Source organism: Theropithecus gelada, chromosome 7a, assembly GCF_003255815.1.
Source record: "Theropithecus gelada isolate Dixy chromosome 7a, Tgel_1.0, whole genome shotgun sequence".
NCBI classification, from domain to species: Eukaryota; Metazoa; Chordata; class Mammalia; order Primates; family Cercopithecidae; genus Theropithecus; species Theropithecus gelada.
Genome location: NC_037674.1, coordinates 39,480,728 through 39,504,175, shown reverse-complemented (window position 1 = coordinate 39,504,175; position 23,448 = coordinate 39,480,728). Strand labels below are relative to the sequence as shown.

The following is a 23,448-nucleotide window of genomic DNA, read 5'->3' as shown; positions in this document are numbered from 1 at the left end:
AATAAACCTACAGGTCCGCACTCAAAGCATCAGTGTGAATTCATGATTTTTAATATCTATTTATGTCAGGTATCTCTACCCTATCTTGTTTCTATAAATCTATCTATCTCTATATATGTATCTTTGCACTGTATGGTGAGAGCCTAGAGGCAATGACATTCCAGTAACAAGAAGCACATTTGGCACCCAGATCTTGGTTTCTAAATAACATTCTCTGGCCAGGTACGGTGGCTCACACCTGTAATCCCGGCACTTTGGGAGGCTGAGGTGGGCAGATCACCTGAGGTCAGGAGTTCAAGACCTGCCTCGCCAACATGGTAAAACCCTGTTTCTACCAAAAATGCAAAAATTAGCCAGGTGCGGGGGCAGGCACCTGTAATCCCAGCTACTTGGAAGGCTGAGGGAGGAGAACTGCTTGAACCCGGTAGGTGGAGGTTGCAGTGAGCTGAGATTGTGCCATTGCAATCCAGCCTGGGTGACAAGAGCGAGACTCTGTCTCAAAAATAGTAATAATAATCAAATCAAATAAAAATAAATAAATACCATTCTCCATTATAAGGAACCAAGACTCCCTGGAGAAATGGCTGATTCCAGGGCTGGGGCAGGGAACATTCAAGATTAGCCTGGAACATCTTGTTATGCCAGAAGGTAAGAAAGTACTCAAAACATGATGGGGGCAAGCTAAAAACACACAAGAGGCTGCTATAGATCTGGGACAATTTGAGAATCAAGATAAAATCAAAGCAATGGTTTGCAACTCTGAGTAAAATAGGAATCCCTGCATCCATCTTGATAAACAAGTGAAAAAATAAATGGTGAGAAAGGATGTTTTTCTTTATAGTAGAATGCCAGCCAATAAATGTACAAGGCATTACGGAGTTAGGAAATCATGTTGGTCAATCATGACAGTAATAACTCCGACAAGACTAATCAACTGATACTATATAACTCATGAATGAGGAACGAGATACTTAAATAATCTCAAAGTATCTCCCCACAAATTACTTGTAAATTACAAAGGGGAAATCGTAAATTTAAAATGCAATCTGGCAGACACCAACCTAACCGGGGAACAGAGTTAACAACATCAATGGGACCAGCTGACATTATATGCTGATCATGATGCACTGAGGACACATTGCTTCTGTGATGTTCCTGCCCAGAATGCAAAACCCTCACCTAGCCATGCAGAACCATCACACAAATCCAAACTGAGGCACATTCAACAAAATAGTCTGTATTCTTCAAAAATGTCATGGTAATGAAAGACAAAAGAAGGCTGAGGAATCTGCAGTATTAAGAAACACGTTTACAAATGTAACACACGATCCTGCACGAATGGCTACAAAAGACATTATTGGGATAACTGACAAAATTTAAATATGAATCATGGGTTAGATAACAGTATTAAATCACTGTTAAACTTCCTGATTTTGACAATAATACTTAAAAAAATACTGAATAATACTTAAAACAATTCTCTTCTTCTCTTAGAAGAGAATGTCCTGTTGTTACGGAAATGCATACCGCTTTGGGCATAATGGGGCATCTGTGCAAATTACTCTCAAATGATTAAGAAAATACGACATGAAGTAGATAAGGCAAATGGGATAAAATGTAAACACTCAGTAAATCTGGATAAAAGATATATAGGAGTTCTTTGTGATATTCCTGTGACTTTTCTGTAAATCTGAAATTATATTAAAAATTTTAAGATTACCAACAAAACAAAACAAACAACCCCCGACCAAGAATCCAACAACAAGGGATCAATCAAAATTATGGTACAGTCACCCTATGGAGGCCTTCAAATTACACAGCTTTACAAATCAACTTTGTGAAGATATATAACAATATAGAAAAATGCTTATAACATGTACAATGTTGAATGATAAAAGCAGGATACAAAATATTGTATGTGTATATTATTACAACTACGTAAAAGCAAGCATATAATAAAGACTGGAAGGATAAAACCAAAGTTGATGATAAGGATACTGAGGGGTAGGGAGAGTGACTTTTTCCAAAAAATTCACCTGTTAAAAAAAAATACTTGCAGCACTGGCTCTTCCCCTGCTGCTGCGTCAGTGTACAGGGAATCAGAATGTTTACTGCCTTGTCTTGCCTCAGGTTGCCTCACCCCAAACCCTAGCCCCCCACCAAAGAGAACTGATAGAGCAGGACCTGGGGCCCCAGTGGCAGGAGTGTCTTTGGGTTGGAGGAGTTGGAGGTCGCAAGGCTCCCACAGCGGCAGTCAGCAGCTCGAGCTAACAAAGGAGCTTCAAAGCCCACTCTGACCAGTACAGCTTGAGCAGCTGTGGACACAGCTAAGGGGGAAGCCCAGCCTTGACTGACCTGAGACTCTGGCGTCCCCTGGCTAGACCGGCAGAGATCTGTGTGAACACCCTTTGGCTGTGCGTGCAACTCCTGGGGGCTCTTGCTGGCAGGCTACCTCCTGGGCACAGACAGTAGAGCTTCTTTGAACCTCCTAAGGTTCAGGAGCTCTTGGATCACCCTATCTAGAGGCAGAGGGCATGGCTTTCATGTCTATGGAGATAAAGCATCAAGTCCTTATCAGACCTTCACACAGTCTACTGAGGATGTGTTCTGATGGGTGACAAAAATAGGTTTAGTTATAAATAAGACTTGCCATTGGAGGGCAAGACTCAGAGAACCCTGAGCAGCTTAGGGAAACAGGAAGAACAAAAGAGAAAGGCTCTTGCTTAATGATGGGGATACAAAAAAAAAAAAAAAAAGAAGAAGAGTGAGAAAGTCTCTGCCTCCTTTGCAGGAGAATAGGTTTTAATAGATTTTGCCCCTCTTATTTTAAGAGATGTTTTAAAACTCCTTCCCTGAAGAAGTGGGAATATGAAACAGATTGAGACCCTCAGAACAGGTAGCTGAGGTAGGCAGAGAGAAAGAAACCCCACTTCCAGAGGGAAGCAGCAGCAAAACACTCATGAACGGCAGAGAAAAACTTACTATACCTGGGCAACTTCTTCGTTAGGAGTATTCCAGACCTGATTCCCAACTGCTCCCCAGCCTAAGCAAAAACCACCAACATTCTGAGTCATGTGACCTGATTTTAAAATATTTTATTACATAACCTTTTCATGGCACCATCAGGAGTAACAGAAAACGTTATTCCCAGTTCCTACACCACATCCTGAAAAATATACATTTGTATTTATATATTTATATCAATACTCCACCCCATCCCATAATTCCACCACCTATTGTAGGTCTTTTGCTTAAAGCAGGAAACTATTCTCTTAGGTAAGAAAATATATATGGAAGCTAAATGAAATAACGGTTAGAGTAACTGGGGACAGTTGGTCGTGGGGACAGGGAGGAAGGGGTTAAGTCCAGCCTAGGCAGGATGCATCACCGGGGTCCATCAAGGTGGAGGAGGACAGTGTATAAAAAGGCAGCGTCACACAGGTGGGCTCTGGGGTCCTTGGTCCATTAGGAAATGGCCTTTGCCTCAGGAAGGAAGGCTTCCCAGTACTTTGCCAGCTGCAAAGAAGTGGGGACAGTAAGCAAGTGCCCCCACCTAGTGGCAGAGCCTAAGCCAGCCTGGGAGGAATCAAGCACAGTACCCTGGCTCTCGCCAAGCGCCTCTGCCCCACAAAGGCAGGCTCCGAGCAGCTGCACAGGCCACACGACCCTCACACCTCCCTCTCGACAGGGAAGGCAGCAGTTCCTGGGCCCCAAGTGCAAGGCCAGTCTCTGAAGACAGTCTTGGCTCCACCCGAGAGGGAGCACCCCTGTGCTGGCCACAGCTTTGCCTGGCTCGGTTAGCTCCTCACAGTGGGGCCACTGTTTCACATACTGATGAGGCCTCAGTCTCAGGAAGGCCAGGTGGTACCATGGGGTGGCTCCTCGAAGGGTAAGCAGTTACAGGGAGATGGGGTTTGTCCTCAAAAACTAACTCACCTCAGAATGAGGGCAGCAGAGCCTGGCCCTCCTGCTTAGTAAAAGACCCTGTTGGATGCTCCATGTCAGAGCAACAGGGCCTATTTTCAATGATCGACTAGAGGAGGGCACAGCCCCTCAGAAGCAGGGCCTGCACATCTTGTCATAGAAGCCCCAAGGAGGCAGCTGGCCTTTGGAGTGGACAGTAGAGGACGAAGGCCACACACAACTTACATACCTGCTGCTGTGAGTAAAGGAGTGTCTCAAGGTACTTGATCACGTGGTTCTTGAAGTCCTTGGATTTCTCTTTCTAGGAGACAAGATTCTACACTGACCATCCAGTTTTCGCTTTCCCTTTCGATGGGACAGTGGTGTTTATTGCTGACCAAGGCCAAACACAGTCTCAGAAAGTAGAGGCAGCAGGTGGAATAGCTGTAATTTCCAACCAAAGAGGGTCTGCCAAGGCCTTGAAAGGCTTTGTGGGAGGGCAGGAGATGGAGGAGAGTGGAGAAGAAAGGACTGGGGGCCGAGGTTATGTGGCAGCTGCAAGCTTTGTGTTTAATTGCTCTGGTCCAGCCACAAATGTAAGGCTGCCACTGTGCCTAGGAACAAACACACACTCCCCAAAGAAGGCCATGAGCATTCTAAAACATGCACTGCATGCTAAGTGAGAAGTAGGATCTTCTATCTTACCTCAAACCGCATCACTTCTTTTCGGACCACTGTTGAAATCCTCTCGAAGTCCCTTTCATATTGAGTCACCCGAGACTCCCACTGGGAAGAAAGAGGAAAGAAAGGATCACCTCATATTATGGCATCATTACTAAGCCTTCACATTTGGACATCAATTTTACATATGAGGCCTCAATTGATCATCATGTCTGTCTGTCCCTGTGGGTAAGATGAGGTGTCACAGAGGATTTCGCATGTAAGTCAGAGTCCAGCAGAAGGCAACTTTAGGGGCTGATTGGAAAAGAGATGCCTGTATTTCAGGCATTTGGGACCAAGTGTGGTCCTTCAAGAAGGCTCTGATACTCCAGCAGCCTCCAGTTTAGGTACTCACCAGCAGGGTTGGAAGGCCTGGAAAACTTAATTTAGTTCTCATGAGAAGGCATATCTGAACCAGCTACGTAGGTTTTCAAAGACCCAGCCAGGACCCCTCCTGCCAAGATTCTTTTTTTTTTTTTTTTTTTTTTTTGAGATGGAGTCTCGCTCTGTCATCCAGGCTGGAGTGTAGTGGCATGATCTCGGCTCACTGCAACCTCTGCCTCTCGGGTTCAAGTGATTCTCGTGCCTCAGCCTCCTGAGTAGCTAGGACTACAGACGTGTGCCACCACACCTGGCTAATTTTTTTTGAGATAGAGTCTTGCTCTGTCGCCAGACTGGAGTGCAGTGGTGTGATCTCAGCTCACTGCAACCTCTGCCTCCCAGGTTCAAGCGATTCTCCTGCCTCAGCCTCCCGAGTATCTGGGACTATAGGCGGGTGCTACCATGCCCAGCTAATTTTTGTATTTTTTTTAGTAGAGACAGGGTTTTATTATGTTAGCCAAGATGGTCTCAATCTCTTGACCTCGTGATGCGCCCGCCTTGGCCTCCCAAAGTGCTGGGATTACAGGTGTGAGCTGCCACGCCCGGCCTCGGCTAATTTTTGTGTTTCTAGCAGAGACAGGGTTTCACCATGTTAGTCAGGCTGGTCTAGAACTCCTGACCTCGGCCGGGCACGGTGGCTCACACCTATAATCCCAGCACTTTGGGAGCCTGAGGCAGGTGGATCACGAGGTCAAGAGATCGAGACCATCTTGGCTACTAACACGGTGAAATCCTGTCTCTACTAAAAATACAAAAAATTAGCCAGGCAAGGTGGCGGGAGCCTGTAGTCCCAGCTACTTGGGAGGCTGAGGCAGGAGAATGGCATCAACCCAGGAGGCAGAGCTTGCAGTGAGCTGAGATCATGCCACTGTACTCCAGCCTGGGCGACAGAGCAAGACTCCATCTAAAAAAGAAAAAAGAAAAAGAAAAAAAAAGCCGGGCGTGGTGGCTCACGCCTGTAATCCCAGCACTTTGGAAGGCCGAGGTGGGCAGATCACGAGGTCAGGAGATTGAGACTATCCTGGCTAACATGGTGAAACCCCATCTCTACTAAAAATATAAAAAATTAGCCAGGCGTGGTGGCGGGCGCCTGTAATCCCAGCTACTAGGAAGGCTGAGGGAGGAGAATGGTGTGAACCCGGGAGGCGGAGCTTGCAGTGAGCCGAGATCACGCCACTGCACTCCAGCCTGGGCCACAGAGCGAGACTCTTTCTCAAAAAAAAAAAAAAAAACTCTGACCTCAAGTGATCTGCCCACCTTGGCCTCCCAAAGTGCTAGGATTACAGGTGTGAGCCACCGTGCCGGGCCAGAGATTCTGATTTGACAAGTCTGGGTAGAGTAGGAAGAGAACAGGGGGACTAGGCCTCAGGAAGGCCTGGAGTCATTCTCAGAGGCTTCCTCAGCAGCCACGGCCCTTTAGACTCCATCAGCACTCTTGCCCACTGTGGGGTTCCAAGCCTCTGGGTGGGATGGGACCTGGGTTCATTTGGCACCAGCAGAACACCCCTGGCTGGGCTGCCTCAGGGGACTCACCTCAAGGATCTCGTCCTTGGCCTGCTGAAGCTTATCAGGCTTGTTGGCCCACAGCAGCCGAGCCTCGGCCTCCCGCTTCTTCTGCAGTGTGGCTTGGGCATCCTGCCAGCGCTGCCATGTCTTCATGCGCTGGTCGAAGGCAGCCTGTGGGGTTGGGGTTGAGGAGGACCACAACCAGCTCTTCAAGAGCTCTGCTGGCTCTTCCTCGGGGCAGGCTCTCCCAGCAGCTGCGCCAGGGACAGACTGAGCAAGGGCAGGTTCTGCAGCCGCATGTTAGTGCCCAGCTGGGAAGTTTAATGTCTAGGAGCAAAGCTTGGGTAATACTTCTCTCCAAGCTTCCAGGAGGCCAGTGCCATGCTGCTTCATGCTACTCCCAGGGCTGGATGGCAGGGAGCCAGTAGGTGGCCTTATGCCAGTGACCAATACTATGGCTTACAAAAGTACCTCCCTCAGATCAGTCAGTTCATAAGGCTACATACTTTCCCTGAGTGCCTGCCATGTGCCAGGAGCTAAGAATACAGTGGATGAAACTCATGGTCCCATTTTCATGAAATTTGTCATCTAATGGAAAAGGCCAACATTACATTCGCAATTAAAATAGATAATTACAAGTATGCAGACTACTGGGAATGCAGCACGGTACTATAACATGAAACCAGGGGCCTAGCTTAGCCTGGGAAAGATGTCAGGGAAGTCCACCCTAAGGACGCAACCTTTAAACTGACACCCAAATAATCTACAAGGTTAGCTTAACAAATCTTTAAATCAACACCTAAACCCACCATAGGGCCACACTGCTTTTTCCCAACCACACACTCACCTGCTCTAGGCTACCAAGGCCTCCAAGAAGCTCCCCAAAATCTATTTGCTAGTTTTCCTTGTTTCCAGTTTCTTGACCACAATCAACATTTCCAGGGAAGGAAGCTGCTGGCCTGACTAACCCACACCTGCCCGGACTTGCTTAATAGGCCACAAGCAGCAGCCTGGATCAACGATCTGTGCCTGGGGCCAGCCACCCAGCCAGGTTCCATCGGCTCCCTCGCTGTCCTGCAAAAGTTCCCTGAATATTTTCTTTTTTTTTAGACGGAGTTTCACGCTCGTCACCCAGGCTGTAATGCAATGGAGCGATCTCGGCTCACTGCAACCTCCACCTCTTGGGTTCAAGCGATTCTCCTGCCTCAGTCTCCTGAGTAGCTGGGACTACAGGCGACCACCACCATGCCCAGATAATTTTTGTATTTTTAGTAGAGATGGGGTTTTGCCACATTGGCCAGGCTGGTCTCAAACTCCTGACCTCAGGTGATCCACCTGCCTCAGCCTCCCAAAGTGCTAGGATTACAGGCATGAGCCACCGCGCCTGGCCTTCCCTGAATATTGTTTATGACTCCTTAGCATAGGTTTATGCCAAAACTTGAACCTTAGGGAATGCAATGCCACCAAATTCACCTGCCCCACTATTGTCACTGCTGTACCCCTGCAGCATCTTAACACCTCAATGTCAAAAGATGAGGTAAAGGGTGACCTCATATCCGAGTCAGACTCAAGCCCAACCCACTGGCCTAACAGTGGTCCGGCTCCATGCTCAGAGAAGAGCAGAAAAGAAACCTTTGTTCTCTCCAATCCCACCACCAGGCTCATAAGCATGAGGCAGGCAGATGGAGGGTCTCTGAGAAAAGACCATTCGCAGTTCTGTGCCGTGAGGCATCCTTCCCCAGCCCCAGCCCATGGAGCTCTAGGCAAGGCCCTCATCCCTGTGGTACAAGCTCACTGTGCCTGGGCGCCATATCCAAGAACTGTGCTCCCCAGAGATCCCAAACAACGCTCCTCATAGAAAGCTTCCCCCAGAGAGTGCCCTTCCTGCGGCTTGCTCTCCAGTCTAAGTAGCCTGACCAGTTCTAAGAATTACATAGCAGGTTATTTTTAAAACCTCTTATCACTCTGGAGTTAGCAGCAAACCAAATAGCAGTGGGAGAGGACAATGAGTAACCTCCCAGGCTCTATGAGGCAACTCCACCACGGAGGAAGCGACAGCCTGGGAGCAGCTCAGCTCCTGACACAACGCGCAAGCTCCCTAATGGGAGATATGTTGGGGACGGGGACCGAGGGGTGGCACTGTTCTAACTCTGAGGCTCAACACATCCTGATCCCAATCCGAATCAGGGACAGACTTAAGCCCTTAGAGTGTAGGCGCCAGGCTTCCTCTTGGTTCTTTCCTCTGTCTTAGGGAGGCCATGCGAGAGCTAATACCACTGTCACAATTCCTTAACCTAAACCCCTGGGAGTGCTCATGGGGAAATCACACTGCTAGATCACCAGGAGAGAGTGAGGTGCTTGATGAGGGGCAGGCTGGAATGTTATCAGTGGGGGTGGCACAGCACAGGAAGGCTCTGGTGACGAGCTCTCTCAGTCCCCTGGCCACACTCCTCCATGCAATGCCAAGCCAGTTCCATGTAGTTACCTGACTGCCCATACTGGAAGGACAAGTGGAAGCCACCAAAGCCACCAGTTACTGTTAAGGAGGCAAAGATCAAAGGACTGAGGAAGTCACTGCTCCAGGGGGCCAAGAGATCAGGTCTGCAAGCAACGTTCCTGCAAGAAAGGACCACAGGCCGGGCGCGGTGGCTCACGCCTGTAATCCCAGCACTTTGGGAGGCGGATCATGAGGTCAGGAGATCGAGACCATCCTGGCTAACACCATGAAACACCATATCTACTAAAAATACAAAAAATTAGCCAGGTGTGGTGGCGGGCACCTGTAGTCCCAGCTACTCGGGAGGCTGAGGCAGGAGAATGGTGTGAACCCGGGAGGCGGAGCTTGCAGTGAGCTGAGATTGCGCCACTGCACTCCAGTCTGGGAGACACAGCGAGACTCCATCTCAACAAAAAAAAAAAAAAAAGAAAGAAAGGACCACAGAGGACACCGTCCAGCCTCAACAATGAAGGGCAACCTATTTGGAGATTCAAGAGTGATCTTTTCTCCAAATGCCATCTAGGAATCTTGGTTGTGGGGCTCAAAATGAGTCAGTGATAACTAGCTAACAGGTGAACAGATTGCTTGGTTTATAGGATACCTTTCCTCTTAAAAGTAGAAAAAGTGACACCTATTTACAAGCTATAATGGGATGAAACTGTCTTGGGAAGAGGACCAGCAAAAGAAAAACAAATCAAATCAAGGGAAGGAGGAGAAAAGGAAACAGAAGCTTACCCGGACTATGGCCAGGAGGCGAATGTAGTCACTCAGGAGCTCAGCAAGGAGGAAGAAGTCATTGTTGGCCTGTTCCTGGTGGAGCTGCTCAATTTTTTCTTCCACCTCAGCCAGCTGGGAGAGTGCCCGTGACAATGCCGTGTTGTCCTCAGAGCTCCCAAGCATGGCTAGACTCTTTGCAAACTGGGCTGTGTTCAGCGCTAGCTCTGGAAGGAGGAAAAGACAGCAGAGGCCTCTCTGATCTCACAAGGAAAAGGGACAAATCAGCTGACACCGCATGGCATGTCTTAGCAATGCCGCCCACTGTGTATCTGGGAAACGAGGGTTCCACAACCCAGTCACTTACACCACGGTTAACTGTATTCTGAGAGTAAAGAGAATGTGGCCTGGTCACAGAAGCAGGAGGGAGAGGCACCAGCTTGTCCTGAGTTTCACTTGGTTAGGCCTACCTGAAGGAAGCAGCTCCAATATCCCTGAAGAACCAAAGCCCACTTATTAAATAACAAACAGGCCAAATAAACTATTCTTATATTTTTGTTAAAGCTCATGAGTGGTAGTCTCTCTGTACAAGAGAGAAGAATGAATATATGTGCACACCATATAGTCTTGAATGTTCTAGAGTAGGGCAAAATCTTTGTAAAGGAGCGCAGTGGCACGATGTCAGCTCACTGCAACCTCCGCCTCCCAGGTTCAAGCAATTCTCTGCCTTGGCCTCCCAAGTAGATAGGATTACAGATGCCTACCACCACACCTGGCTAAGTTTTTGTATTTTTAGTAGAGACAGGGTTTCACCATCTTGACCAGGCTGGTCTTGAACTCCTGACCTCGTGATCCACCCGCCTTGGCCTCCCAAAGTGCTGGGATTACAGGTGTGAGCCACCGTGCCCAGCTGATAATTTTTTTAGGGTTTGCAGGCTACACATAGTCTGCTAGAGATTCTTTTCTCCTCCCATTCATTCCTTTAAAAAAGTAAAAACCTAAATTTGTAGCTCATGGCAATAGGAACAAGGGTCAGATTTGGCCCATGGGCCAGATTATAGTTTGCCAACCCTTACTTACACTGGCCTTATGCTGTGGATCTTCTATCTGTTTAGATTTCTAATTATCAGCATGTTTAAGGCAGAGAGGGAAAAGATTCAAACTGGGAAAATTTCACTAGCTTGTAAGCAAATTTCACTAAAGAGAGACGCAGAAGGATTAGGAGACAGGTGGTTTCCTTGCATTTACGCATTGCTGGTTTGACCACGTAGCTAAAGCATGTATGACATCATTTTGGATATAAGCCATCAACTCAAAATCAACAGAAGCCGGCATCCCAGGTCATGCTGTATCTGGGACAGCTTCCCTGCACCCCTCCCAGGTAGAAAGTACAATGCCCACAGTGGTTGAACCATGTTTTCTGCCAGGAGATGCAGGGCATCCCTTTTTTTTATCAGAACATCAAGGACCTGGTGGGCTGAGAATTTCAACTTGGATGGCTGAGAGGACTGGAACAGCATGCCCTCCCATCTCCAGTTCACTAGAGACAATAATTTCCCCTAGCTCCAAGTGCATTTCAGAGCTTGTTACCTTTCCTATGGTTGACTAGAGTTTCTACAACAGCATGCAGTTTCCGTAAGCGCTGCTCCTCACACTCTACCTCCTGGAGCTTCTCTTCAAACCACTGAAACACAAAAGCCCAGAGCTTTAATGAGATTACTTCTATAGGTGCAGTGCAGTCTTTCTTTAGCAGTTGTTTTTCAAAAAGGGACTAAATTATAAAAAACTTTCTAATCTCAGAAATCTCAGGACTCCTTAGGGGTTCTAACCTATAAGCCTGAGGTGTAGGTGAAGGTAAGAGGCACAAGGCTACTCACAATGTCTGATTCATTCATCTTGATGGTCATTTTGCTGACGGCATCTGTGGCTTTGTTGAACATCTTGAGGAGACCAGCACCACTCAATGTCTGGGTACCCACGGCACGTGGCAGCTACAAGACCAAGAAGGCAGGGATGGCAAGTTATCTGTTGCCCCTATTTTAGGTTCAGAAGAATTAGTATCCGTCAGATGGCAAGCCCAAAACTTGCCAGACAAATTATGTGAACTGTAAATTGTTTTTTCAAAGGCAGTCTGAGGAATCCACAACACGTCCGTAAAGAAAAATCAAAGAACCACATTAAAAAGAATCAGCCAATATTTTCAGCTTTTGATATTTTATACAGAAAAAAAGTAGACTGGGGTGTTACGCAGTCAGGTGACCTCAAATTGAGATTGTCTGCCTACCCAGGCATGAACTGCCTCAGTATCAAGCACACTCTTGTTAAACAAAAGTCAAAAGTTCCCTTGGATTAGCATACTTGGTACACAACTGGACTTAAAAGTCTTAAGACACTAAAATCTTGCTGTCCTCGAATTTTCTTCAGCGAACAAATATCCAAGGACAAGAGAATTATTGATTCAGATCAAGGCTACTTTCAGGGATGACCTAGTAGCCAAGCATGCCAAATATTTAGAAACAATCTGATTGCTGTTCAGTCTCCCCATTACTCTCCTAGGGCATGGAAAGGATGCTGAAAAATCTATAGCATATACAGCATACTATGCTAAAAAGTCAGATTTTAGTGTTCAGGACTCTATGGCAGTAGCTCTTTTTTTTGAGATGGAGTCTTGCTCTTGTCGCTCAGGCTGGAGTGCAGTGGCACGATCTCAGCTCACTGCAACCTCTGCCTCCACGGTTCAAGTGATTCTCCTGCCTCAGCCTCCCAAGTAGCTGGGATTATAGGTACCCGTCACCACGCCCAGCTAATTTTTGTATTTTTAGTAGAGATGGGGTTTTGCCATGTTGGCCAGGCTGGTCTCGCACTCCTGGCTTCAGGTGAACCTCCTGTCTCAGCCTCCCAAAGTGCTGGGATTACAGGCGTGAGCCACCGTGCTCGGCCTGGCAGTAGTTCTGAACTTGGGGCCACTTTGCGTCCTAGGGGACATTTGGCAATGTCTGGAAATGACTGTGGTTGTTATAACTGGGGAGGGGGTGCTACCTGGATCTAGTGGGTAGGTACCAGGCATGCTGCTAAAACCCCCTGCAATGCAGAGGACAATCCCTACGACAAACAACTATCTTACCCAAAGGGTCCACAGTGCTGCTACAGACATACCCTGCTTAGGGGTATGGAGTAAAGATGAGAGGGTGAAAAGGAAGAAGGGATTTAAGAATATTCACAAGAGAAGACTAAAAGATCTGAAGCATTTGACAGGGAATTTTTAATTAAAACATTTCATTTCAGAGAAAAAAACTCCTCATTTATTATCATTTTCTTCACTGGAATAACACATACTATATACAAATGAAAGAAACATTTAAAAATAAAAATTAAAGCAAAATGATAGCCCTATGCAGTCACTTCCTTCCTTCTAGTTTGCTTTCCTGTGAGATAAAACATTTCACTCAAGTGTTTCTTTTGATCCTTAATGACTCACATGTTTCTACAGCTGTATTTACATGCTATTTCATGTTTCACATTTTATAATTCTTTTAACATACACGTCCATGTACTAACATTTCTGTATACTTTGTTTATGATGAGAATCAAATATTTGGTTATATTGATATATTTTACTTAATTCTTCCACTGTTAGCAATTGAGCTGTTTTCAATTTTTGACAATCATGACTAGCCTACACATGGCCTGTAAAAAAGACTGTCTACTTCAATCAACACTTTTCCTACATAGCAGTTCTGTGGTTTGTGGTAACTGGTTTTTAACCAATGCCCCGCCTGGCATAAAATATGCATTCAATCTGAGCCAAGAAGTAACCTACAACATGCCAAGGACCTGCCAAATAGATCACTGTGTTGATCCAATAAGACAATACTAGGCTGCCATTTGACCCCTACGACCAACTACTTTTGACTTCAGGCAGAGCTTCTTTTATTTCAAAGGCTGAAAAATACTTGTCACTCTCAGGGGTTCACCCAAAACTAGGATACAGTCTGGTACTAGTCATGTTAAGTGCTCACATATTTTTGGAATGAACTAGTTTCATTTCACTAGGAGCAGACACAAATTATGAAATTCAGTTTGCACTGAATACTAACCTCTTCTTTCTCCAAGAACTCTCTGACGTCAGGGTCCTGTAACATGGTAGGATGATTCACAATCCTCTGAAGGTACCTACAAGGTAAGCAGTTACCATCTGGTTAGTTGAGCTGGCCTCAGAAGGCTCTGGGCGTCACACGGCGCTAGCAGTGATACCACGTCTTCTGTTACTTAAAGTACCCTGAGATAAGGTACTTAAGTAGGACTCTCCTTGTAAGCATATTCAAGTTCACATTCCTGACATTTCCAAAAAGGGAGAGAAAAATAACTGGTCAGAAAGAAACCTCAGAGCCATTCATATTTGATTGTCTAAGAATATGACTGCCTGCTCACTCGGGATGGGAAAAAAACAGAAGATGGCCTATTCCCAAGGTGGGAAAATAGGCAACTCAGGAAAAGTTGAGAGATAATATGGAGGTGAGGAACTTCAATTCATTCACATTTCATCTCTAACTCAATGGGCTGTCTCATCATTTAGACTCACTTTTCAGCTTCTCATTTGTCCTCACATTATTCAGGAAAATGGCTGTATGGAACTTACCTTTCTAAAGCAGCCCTCCGTTTTTCAAGAAATTCTGCAGAAGAAGAATCTTCCTTCCCAACTTTCACTTTTGTCATCCCTAGAATGGAATTTAAAAAGCAAAATAACCATAAATCATCTTTCTTTTTTTTCAAGTGTCAGCAGGAGGAAAGGCAATGCATACAACCTAAGCCACTTCTATGTCATGTGCAGGGATGAACAAAAGGTTCTTTACTTGAGAGCCATTTTTGAAAACTAGTCTCTAAGTGCTGAAGGTTCTAAACTCTAGGATTTGCAGATAATACATTTTCTTAAAAAGGCGGCCATGGAACCCTGAGTACAAACATCAACTGATGTTAATGAAGAGGCTCCTGGCCGGGTGCAGTGGTGCACACCTGTAATCCCAGCACTTTGGGAGGCCAAGGCAGGCGGATCATGAGGTCGAGAGATCAAGACCAGCCTGGCCAACATGGTGAAACCCCATCTCTACTAAAAATACAAAACTTAGCTGGGCATGGTGGTGGGCGCCTGTAGTCCCAGCTATGCAGGAGGCTGAGGCAGGAGAATCACTTGAACCTGGGAGGCAGAGCTTGCAGTGAGCTGGGATCACGCCACTGCACTCCAGCCTGGTGACAGAGCAAGACTTCACCTCAAAAACAAACACCAAAAAACAAAAACAAAAAAAACAAAAAAAATGAAGAGGTTCCTTCCTCTGACCCTCTGACCCCAATCCAGTGTAGTCTATTTCAATTTGGAGGGAACCGCAATCATTTAAGACTCCTAAAGACCACTAGAAAACAAACGAACATAACAACTCTGGAGGCTAAACCCAGAGCTCCTACTGCACCCAAGAAGAGAACATGCCAAAATACTCTATTTTTCTCTAGACCTCCAGGGTTGGAAAACACTGGAAATGTCTCTTTTCTCACCACAAGACTGTTAATAGAAGTAGTCTCATATACTAAACAGTAAGTGAATTTTGCAGAGAATGCAAAGGAAAACAATCCGAGTGGAACGGAAGACCACAGGCTTACTTACCTATGAGGCTCTTCTCCGGTGGAGGCGGGACAATGAAGCCATTCTGAGAGTGCTTCTCGGAAAGCTTCTCATAAAGACCCAGAAAGTCACTAAATCTTCTTTTTACTGCAAACTGTTTGCTTCTGAACAATGGTAAGCTCGTCTTGGGGATGGGGAAAAACACAAGGCAATTTCATTCCAAACAGGAGATGGTGTCTTGAAAGCCATCCAATTGACATTAAAGAAACCCATTTCCCAGATCCCTGCCCTTCAGTCACCTGGTAAATAACTTTCTCCAAGGCAGAGAGTCTTTAAACTTTTTAAAACCATAGTTCCCCCTTTGGCAGTCTGGGAGCCTAAGGAGCTCTTCTCACAATAATGATTTTAAATGCAAAAAATATATAGGATTATAAAGGCAATCAATTAAATTCAAATACATCTGAAGCCATGGTGACCTTTGAGGAAATAAAAATTCAAATATAGTTTCATTCCCAGGTTAAGAACTCTTGTTCTAAAGAAAGAAATGTTCAGTTCTAGTTTAAAGCTAGAATTCTACAGTAACCCATTCATCTTTTATTGGCTTTTTTTTTTTTGATACAGGATCTCACTTTGTTGCCCAGGCTGGAATGCAATGGTGCGATCACAGCTCACTGCAGCCTCAAACTCCCGGGCTTAAGCGATCCTCCTGCCTCAGCCTCCCAAGTAGCTAGGAATACAGGCACATGTTACCTTGCCCGGCTGGAGTGCAGTGGCACAATCTCGGCTCACTGCAACCTCCGCCTCCCGGGTTCAAGCAATTCTCTTGTCCCAGCCACCCAAGTGGCTGGGATTACAGGCTCCTGCCACCACGCCTGGCTAATTTTTCTAGTTTTCTAGTAGAGATGGGGTTTCACCATGTTGGCCAGGCTGGTCTTGAACTCCTGACCTCAGTTGATCCACCTGCCTCAGCCTCCCAAAGTGCTGGGATTACAGGTGTGAGCCACTGCGCCAGGCCTCATTGACTTATTTAAGGGTATAAGCTGCTGGAATTATAGCAGCCAAACTAAAGACAGACAAAAAGTGCTTCTAAGAAGGGGAAGCAGGTGAGGAGCAGGGTGGGAATTGGATGAAATGTCTAAGCTGTAGACAGTAACCTCTAAAGTATCATAATCTAGAGTTCACAGGACACAGGCCAACAAGTAGTAGAGATACAATACAAAGCAGATTTCTACCAAAAAAGGTTAGGCCTACATCATGATGAGAGTTCACTTTATACTCACCAGATAGGCAAAATTTAAGGAGGTTGGCCTCACCAATTGCTGGCAAGGAAGTGAATCAATGGGAACTTTTATACACTGCTGATGGGGTATAAATTGGTACAAAGACTTTAAAAAACAGTTTGTATTCCTTGTGTCCAATATTTGCAGTACCTATGACCCACGGGAATTACTCCTGGTTACATACTCTAGAGAAACCCTTCCACATGTGCCCTAGAGACATGCAAGAAAGTTCCCAGTTACAAAAACCAGAAACATGTTACCAGGAGAAAATGTTCACAACAGGAAAACACAAATATTTTGTGGTATATGAACTAACTACAGCTATGACCATCAAGGATGGGTGAAAGAAACAATACTAAATAAAGCAAGCACAATTATCAGCATGATATTATTTTTATGAAACTCAAAACAAAGCAAAACAGTCATATATATATATGTGTGTGTGTGTGTGTGTGTGTGTAAAGATTTCTTATAAAAGAAATGAGAGACAACTCAGGAGAAAGGGCGCCTCTACGGTGTGAGGCAGAGGATATGATGGAAAAACACGTAAGTGGATTCAGTGGTACTCAAGACTAGTGGTAATTTAGAGCTTCATTCATTATGTTTCATAACTTGTATACCACATTGTGTACATTTTCTATGCATTAATATTATATACGAAAGAAGACCCGACCAGAGGGGCAAAAGGTTAAGTATTACAAGGAGCTCTCTGAAACCTCAGAAGCATTGAAGATTTTAAAAGATAGTTTAAGGCAATCTGTGAATCTAGCTCCACACCACATGGTTCTCTAAAAGGGACAGAGCTGTATCAGATGTACCACATGACTTCACAGAATCACACTGAAATGTTAGCTTTCTAGAAGAGTATTAAAAAGACTCAGTCTGGAGTACCCAGATGAGATTATCAAGGGGATGCAGGGTTGCTCCATCTTGAGTAAACATGAAGATGTTGGCAAAGAAACAACGGAGATACCCAGAAATAATCTGAATGATGACCTTGGTATAAGCACCAAAGTCTATGAAGATGGTCTTCAGCAGGGTCACCTGGACTCACCTGTGTTGTAACTTTGTAGGCTACATATGCATTCATACCATCCCCTGTGGGAGAACAAGAAAGCAGGAGAAGATTATCTTATAAACCAAAGCAGTGCCAATCCAACTAACATTTAACCAGGAATCATAAGCCATAGGAACCCTGGATAAGAAGGGACACTTGTTTCATCTCCAAGCTTTATATGCAATCTTAGAATCCAGTTCCTACTTTGCCTCAGGGCCTCTGTGGCACATAGCAAGCCCCCATGGATGCTGGCTGGGTCCCAGTTTGAGTTACACAAGAGAGTCAGCCCTCTGTTTCAAAGCCAGGCTCCATTTATACCCTCCACAAAGCAGCACTGGATACTGACAATCCATCAGTTGTTACCATGCCAATATTTGGTCTGGTTACACACATCTGTCCGAAACCAAACAATTCTCTTGCTGTATAAAGCAGGAGGAGAAGGAAGCAACTGATGTAAAAGGAAACAAGTAGTTCTACCCTAGGGTAGCTCTGGGCTTGATTTGCTCTTTCAGAAATATCGTCGCAACCCCCTCCACTGGTGCTGGGGGGGACACTGACCTCTCTGATCTAGCATGTTCACCAAGAGCAAAGGGTCTGGCAGGAAGACACTTGGGCTGCCTAATGTCACACAAATCTCCCTTTCCTGGAGCAATTATTTTTTATGAAAAAGCCTTTGACTGTTAAATAATTTGGGATTCAAGCTATTGTTTTTCTCTGTGGCGATGTCCTGACCTGGACCACTTAAGGAGATAAAGATGCCATTGATACCCTGAGCACTGAAAAGACATATTCTAGAATCCAAACAGACACAGCTCCAGTGCTGGACTATGGTGTTTGGGGTTGGTTTTGTCCCCTGCCTCCCCCACCCTTGATTCCTTCCCACATCAAACAGGAAAACCTAGGTCAACAGTTACCAGCTGCTTAGGCCCCTGAACTGGTTCTGGGGGGACGGGTGAGGGGCCAAGGGAAGGAAAAGTAGGCACTACTGGATCAGCAGGGTCACACATTACAACTTGGTTTCAGTAAGATGGCTGGAAATGCCTGCTTTTTGCAAAATGTACCAAGAATTTGAAGATTACACAGGAACAGAGGGCTTGTCTGCTGTACTTCCCCAGCCCCTACCAAAAGGGTGTATATAAAACAGAACCCATAAGCTAAACTTTAAAAATTACTTTATACTGATTACCAACTTTAGTACTCTTCTAAACCACCTTATTAACATTACCCAATACTACTAAGGATGTTTACTACTGATAAAAGAAAAAAAAAAAGAAATTTAAGTTTACTTTATAGAAGTAATATCAAAATTTCATTCACAGCAGAATAGTTATGGTCAAATGTCCAAGAAGTCAATCCCATAATTTAGTGCCTGCAATTAAGAAAGTCTAAATGCAAACACAGAGAAAAAAGAAAAGCAGGATCTTCAGATATTTTGTTTCTCAGCTGCTTTTACTTAGGCAATGAACATGAAAAGAGACATACTGCATGTACGTAGAGAGCACACAGATCTGCAAATGAGCTAGTAATACAAGGTTTTAAATTTACGTAAATTTCCAGAATAATTTCAGAGTTGAAGATAACACATGCAAATTACCAAGGCTCTAAAAAGCATATCCTGGTAAAAGTTAAATTCTAGATTATTTAGATGTGTGCAGGAACAAGAAGCACATGTTGAATAAACAGCCCACACAAACAGAATGTGTTGTTACAAAGATCAGGCCTTGAATATGAAAATATTTTAATTAGCTGGTTTCTTGGCATCAACATGACTAAGAATCTAGACTACAGTGCAAGGAGATGAAAACTTATCACCAAGAGTGATTTGTGTTTAAATACATCTGATCCATGGACTGTTTAATTTCCTCTCTGTAATGGGATAAATTGTGCCCCCTTCAAAATAGGTGCATTTTAAATTCTAACTCCCAGTTCCTCAGAATGTGATCTTATTTAGTAACAGCATCTTTATAGATGCAATCAAGTTAAAATGAAGACATTAGGGTGGGCCCTACTCCACTCAGGTTGGTGTCCTTATTTGTTAAAGAAGGAATGTGTGCACAGAGATAGACATGCATAGAGGGAAGGCAATGTGGAGACTCTTAGGAAGAATGCCACATGACAGCAAAGGCAGAGACTGAAGTGATGCATCAACAAGCCGAGGAAGGCCTGAGGCTGCCAGAAGCTGGGAGAGAGGCATGAACAGTCCTTCCCTAGCGTCTTCACAGGGAGAATGGCCTGCTGACACCAGGATTTGAGATTTCTGGCCTCCAAAACTGCGAGAAATGTCTGTTGTTTTAACCAGTTTGTGGTACTTTGCTACAGCAGCCTTAGGAGACCAGTATGTTCCCTCTCCTGGTTCAGACATCATGACTTATTACATTTTAAGAGAATTAGTGCCATTCATTCATCTTATTCCACCAAGGATTTAAAGCAGTGAATAACTAGCTTAAAATTAATGTGTTTATAGAATATCCATAAATATTAGAGAAGCAAGAGAGAATCTAGACATATAATCCAAAATCCTGGCCCAGGCTCTACCATGGGCCACACTGTGCCCTAACAGGAAAGCTACTTCCTTTTTGGTCCTCAATTTCCTTTTCTGTTAAATGACAGAACTGTATAAGAACCTCAAAAACATCCTACCAGTGCAACAGTCTGGGAAAAGCAAATCTCAACAGTTCAAATAAAAAAAATTTTTTTTTTTTTTGAGACAGGATCTCACTCTGTCACCCAAGCTAGAGTGTAGTAGCGTTATCTTGTCTCACTGCAGCCTTGACCTTCCAGGCTCAAGTGATCCTCCCACCTCAGCCTCCCAAGTACCTGGGACTACAGGCATGTACCGCCATGCCTCTATAATTTTTTATATTTTTGTAGAGACAGGGCAAATTTTTTACTTTTTGTAGAGTCGTGGTCTTGCCATGTTGGGCAGGCTGGTCCTGAACTCCTGGGTTCAAGTGATCCTCCTGCCTTGGCCTTCCAAAGTGCTGGGATTACATATGTGAGCCACTGCACCTGGCCTAAAATCAACAGTTTAATGACAACCATTTTGGCCGGAGACCAGGGTAGGCAACATAGTGAAACCCTGTCTCTACAAAAAATACAAAAAAATTAGCTAGGCATGGTGATGCATACCCGTAGTCCTAGCTACTCAGGAGGCTGAGGTGGAAGGATCATCTGAGCTCGGGGAGGTGGAGGCTGCAGTGAGCTGTGATTGTACCACTGCACTCCAGCCTGGGTGACAGAGTGAGACCCTGTTTCAAAAAAAAAAAAAAAAGACAACCATTTTGGCATAAAGTCTAACAAGTTCCTGTCCCTAGTTTCAAATAGACCGAGGGTTGAGAATTACATTTGTCCTCTTAACTGTATAAACACTCCTGTTTAGGAAGACAGGCTCTGTATAGCCTCTTCTGTAAGGGACTACAGCTAGAACAAGGAAAGACGAGGCCTATTGTTCTCCACTCAGGGATAACTCTTGCAAGCTTGGGAGAGGGGAAAGCCATCATAAAAATCCAAGTTCAGACAAAGTTAAGTGTTATGCTTTTTGAAGATCTAACTTCAATTTGAGTACAATTTAACCTGGACCCCACAGACGGACTTCCCCACCTCATAAGGTTATCAAAAGTATGTGTATAAATGAGAGTTTCAAACTTCTTGAGGGAAAAATAAGTTCAATGTCTCTCAATTTGAGAACATGTATTTTTTAGGGTGCTCACATGGAATTTACTATCTTAAAAAAAAAAGGGTCTTATCAACTCTGAAGAAGATGATGTTTGGGTTTTTTTTTGTTGTTTTTTTTTGTTTGTTTTTGAGACACAGTCTTGCTCTGTCGCCCAGGATGGAGCGCAGTGGCATGATCTCAGCTCACTGCAGCCTCCACCTCCTGGGTTCAAGCAATTCTCTGGCCTCAGCCTCCTGAGTAGGTGCAATTATAGGTGCACACCACCACAACTGGCTAATTTTTGCATTTTTAGTATAGACGGGGTTTCACCATGTTAGCCTGGCTGTTCTCAAACTCCTGACCTCAAGTGATCTGCCTGCCTTGGCCTCCCAAAGTGCTGGCATTACAGGTGTGAGCCACCACGGCCAGCCTGTTTGGGTTTTTAAAAAGAGAATCTAGCTGGGTGCAGTGGCACATGCCTGTAATCTTAGTGCTTTAAGAGGCTAAGGTAGGAGGATCACTTGAGGCCAGGAGTTTAAGACCAGCCTGGGCAACATAGCAAGACCCCATCTCTTAAAAAAAAAAAAAATTAGTCGGCATGGTAGCACAGGCCTGTAGTCCCAGCTACTTGGGTGGCTGAGGTAAGAGGATTGCTTGAGTCCAGGAGCTGGAGGTGATAGTGAGCTATGATAGTGCTACTGCGCTCCATTCTGGGTGACAAAATGAGACCCTGTCTCTAAAAAACAAAAAACAAAAAGAATAAAAATAAAAAGGGATTCTAGTAGTATTTGATGATTCTGATTTTTCTTCCTAAAGCCAAGAAAAGACTGACTAATGCATTGAGTAACTGCAGTCTCTGGCCTTAGAAACATAGCAAGGGTTCTACTTTTACAGAAAAGATACTAATGAAGTACTTCACATTGGGTAGTTCAACTCTGAGGGTAGCCATCCTGAAACTAGCTACCTATGCTTTCCACAGCCACATCCTAACATCACAAGGAGTCCTAAGAACCACTTACCTATCTTCTCAGGATCAGTTATACCGACTGTCAAATCAAATTGATCCTCCTGTTCTTCTTCCTCTAGCTTTTTCAAGAAAAGACAAATCATGAGAGTTGATATGAAAAAAAGCTATTAATTTTACCCTGTTAATAACCTTATATCAATCTAATAAAATCAAGATGTATCCTTCAGTGTTCAGCCTTTGTCCATTCCCAACAATCCCAATGAACCAACTTTCAAAATTTTAAATTAGGAGCCAGCTTACAAGTCTTTGTTACATCTATCCTCTTAAAATCTTATTTTGATGACAATGAATAACTGCCAGATTTAGAAAGACTTGCCTCTTGCAGGCTAGGAAGGGAGTGAGGAGAAACTATACTCCTGAATATGGAGGCTTCACACACCAAGTATCTTGAGTAATCATTGAAAGCTTTGTGCTCTGGGCAATAGACACCCTGCCCAAGAAAGACTCCTGTATTGGATTCTGGCTGTCCATTAAGCATAAAGATCTCCTTCAAGAGTCATAACTATGTTCTCAGGGTTTATACTCAACCACACTTCAGACTGGCAGTACACAGTCCTAAATACCTAAAAGTGGTGAGACTAACAGCGCAGATTCTCACCTCCTCATAGGTTGGCTGGTGCTTCGAAGAATTTGGGGCTTCCTGCGGAGGAAGAGAAATGAGTGTTTTGGCTGGCACCTTCTTCTGATTATTTTGTGTGTTGTCCAAGGATAGCTCCACTGTGGCATCTAAAATGAAGTTGATATTTTAAAATGAAGGTCAGTAGTGGGTCTTCGAAGGCTAAACTTGTATAGGCTAAGAACTTACGGCCGGGCGCGGTGGCTCAAGCCTGTAATCCCAGCACTTTGGGAGGCCGAGACGGGCGGATCATGAGGTCAGGAGATCGAGACCATCCTGGCTAATACCGTGAAACCCCGTCTCTACTAAAAATACAAAAAAAAACTAGCCGGGCGAGGTGGCGGGCGCCTGTAGTCCCAGCCACTCGGGAGGCTGAGGCAGGAGAATGGCGTAAACCCGGGAGGCGGAGCTTGCAGTGAGCTGAGATCCGGCCACTGCACTCCAGCCCGGGCGACAGAGCGAGACTCCGTCTCAAAAA

At 44.9% G+C, this 23,448-nt stretch overlaps 1 protein-coding gene across 3 annotated transcripts in view; it reads right to left on the bottom strand.

Annotated features, from left to right (window-relative positions):
• Positions 1 to 497: 497 nt before the first annotated feature.
• SNX1 (sorting nexin 1) overlaps positions 498 to 23,448 on the bottom strand; it is a 43,419-nt gene continuing 20,468 nt past the window's right edge. The window contains exons 3-15 of one of the 3 annotated variants that reach the window (XM_025390432.1): positions 22,953 to 23,080; positions 22,347 to 22,413; positions 17,670 to 17,713; positions 15,378 to 15,519; positions 14,361 to 14,439; positions 13,819 to 13,894; positions 11,599 to 11,712; positions 11,312 to 11,405; positions 9,743 to 9,948; positions 6,538 to 6,681; positions 4,609 to 4,689; positions 4,154 to 4,225; positions 498 to 3,043 (exon numbers count right to left, since the gene is read on the bottom strand). In XM_025390432.1, coding sequence (XP_025246217.1) covers positions 2,888 to 3,043; positions 4,154 to 4,225; positions 4,609 to 4,689; positions 6,538 to 6,681; positions 9,743 to 9,948; positions 11,312 to 11,405; positions 11,599 to 11,712; positions 13,819 to 13,894; positions 14,361 to 14,439; positions 15,378 to 15,519; positions 17,670 to 17,713; positions 22,347 to 22,413; positions 22,953 to 23,080 — 1,403 coding nt within the window. In that variant the 3' untranslated portion in view covers positions 498 to 2,887. Of the gene's footprint in view, positions 3,044 to 3,075; positions 3,517 to 4,153; positions 4,226 to 4,608; positions 4,690 to 6,537; positions 6,682 to 9,742; positions 9,949 to 11,311; positions 11,406 to 11,598; positions 11,713 to 13,818; positions 13,895 to 14,360; positions 14,440 to 15,377; positions 15,520 to 17,669; positions 17,714 to 22,346; positions 22,414 to 22,952; positions 23,081 to 23,448 lie in introns of those variants that run through there. The other 2 variants (XM_025390433.1, XM_025390434.1) reach the window with 2 other exon arrangements.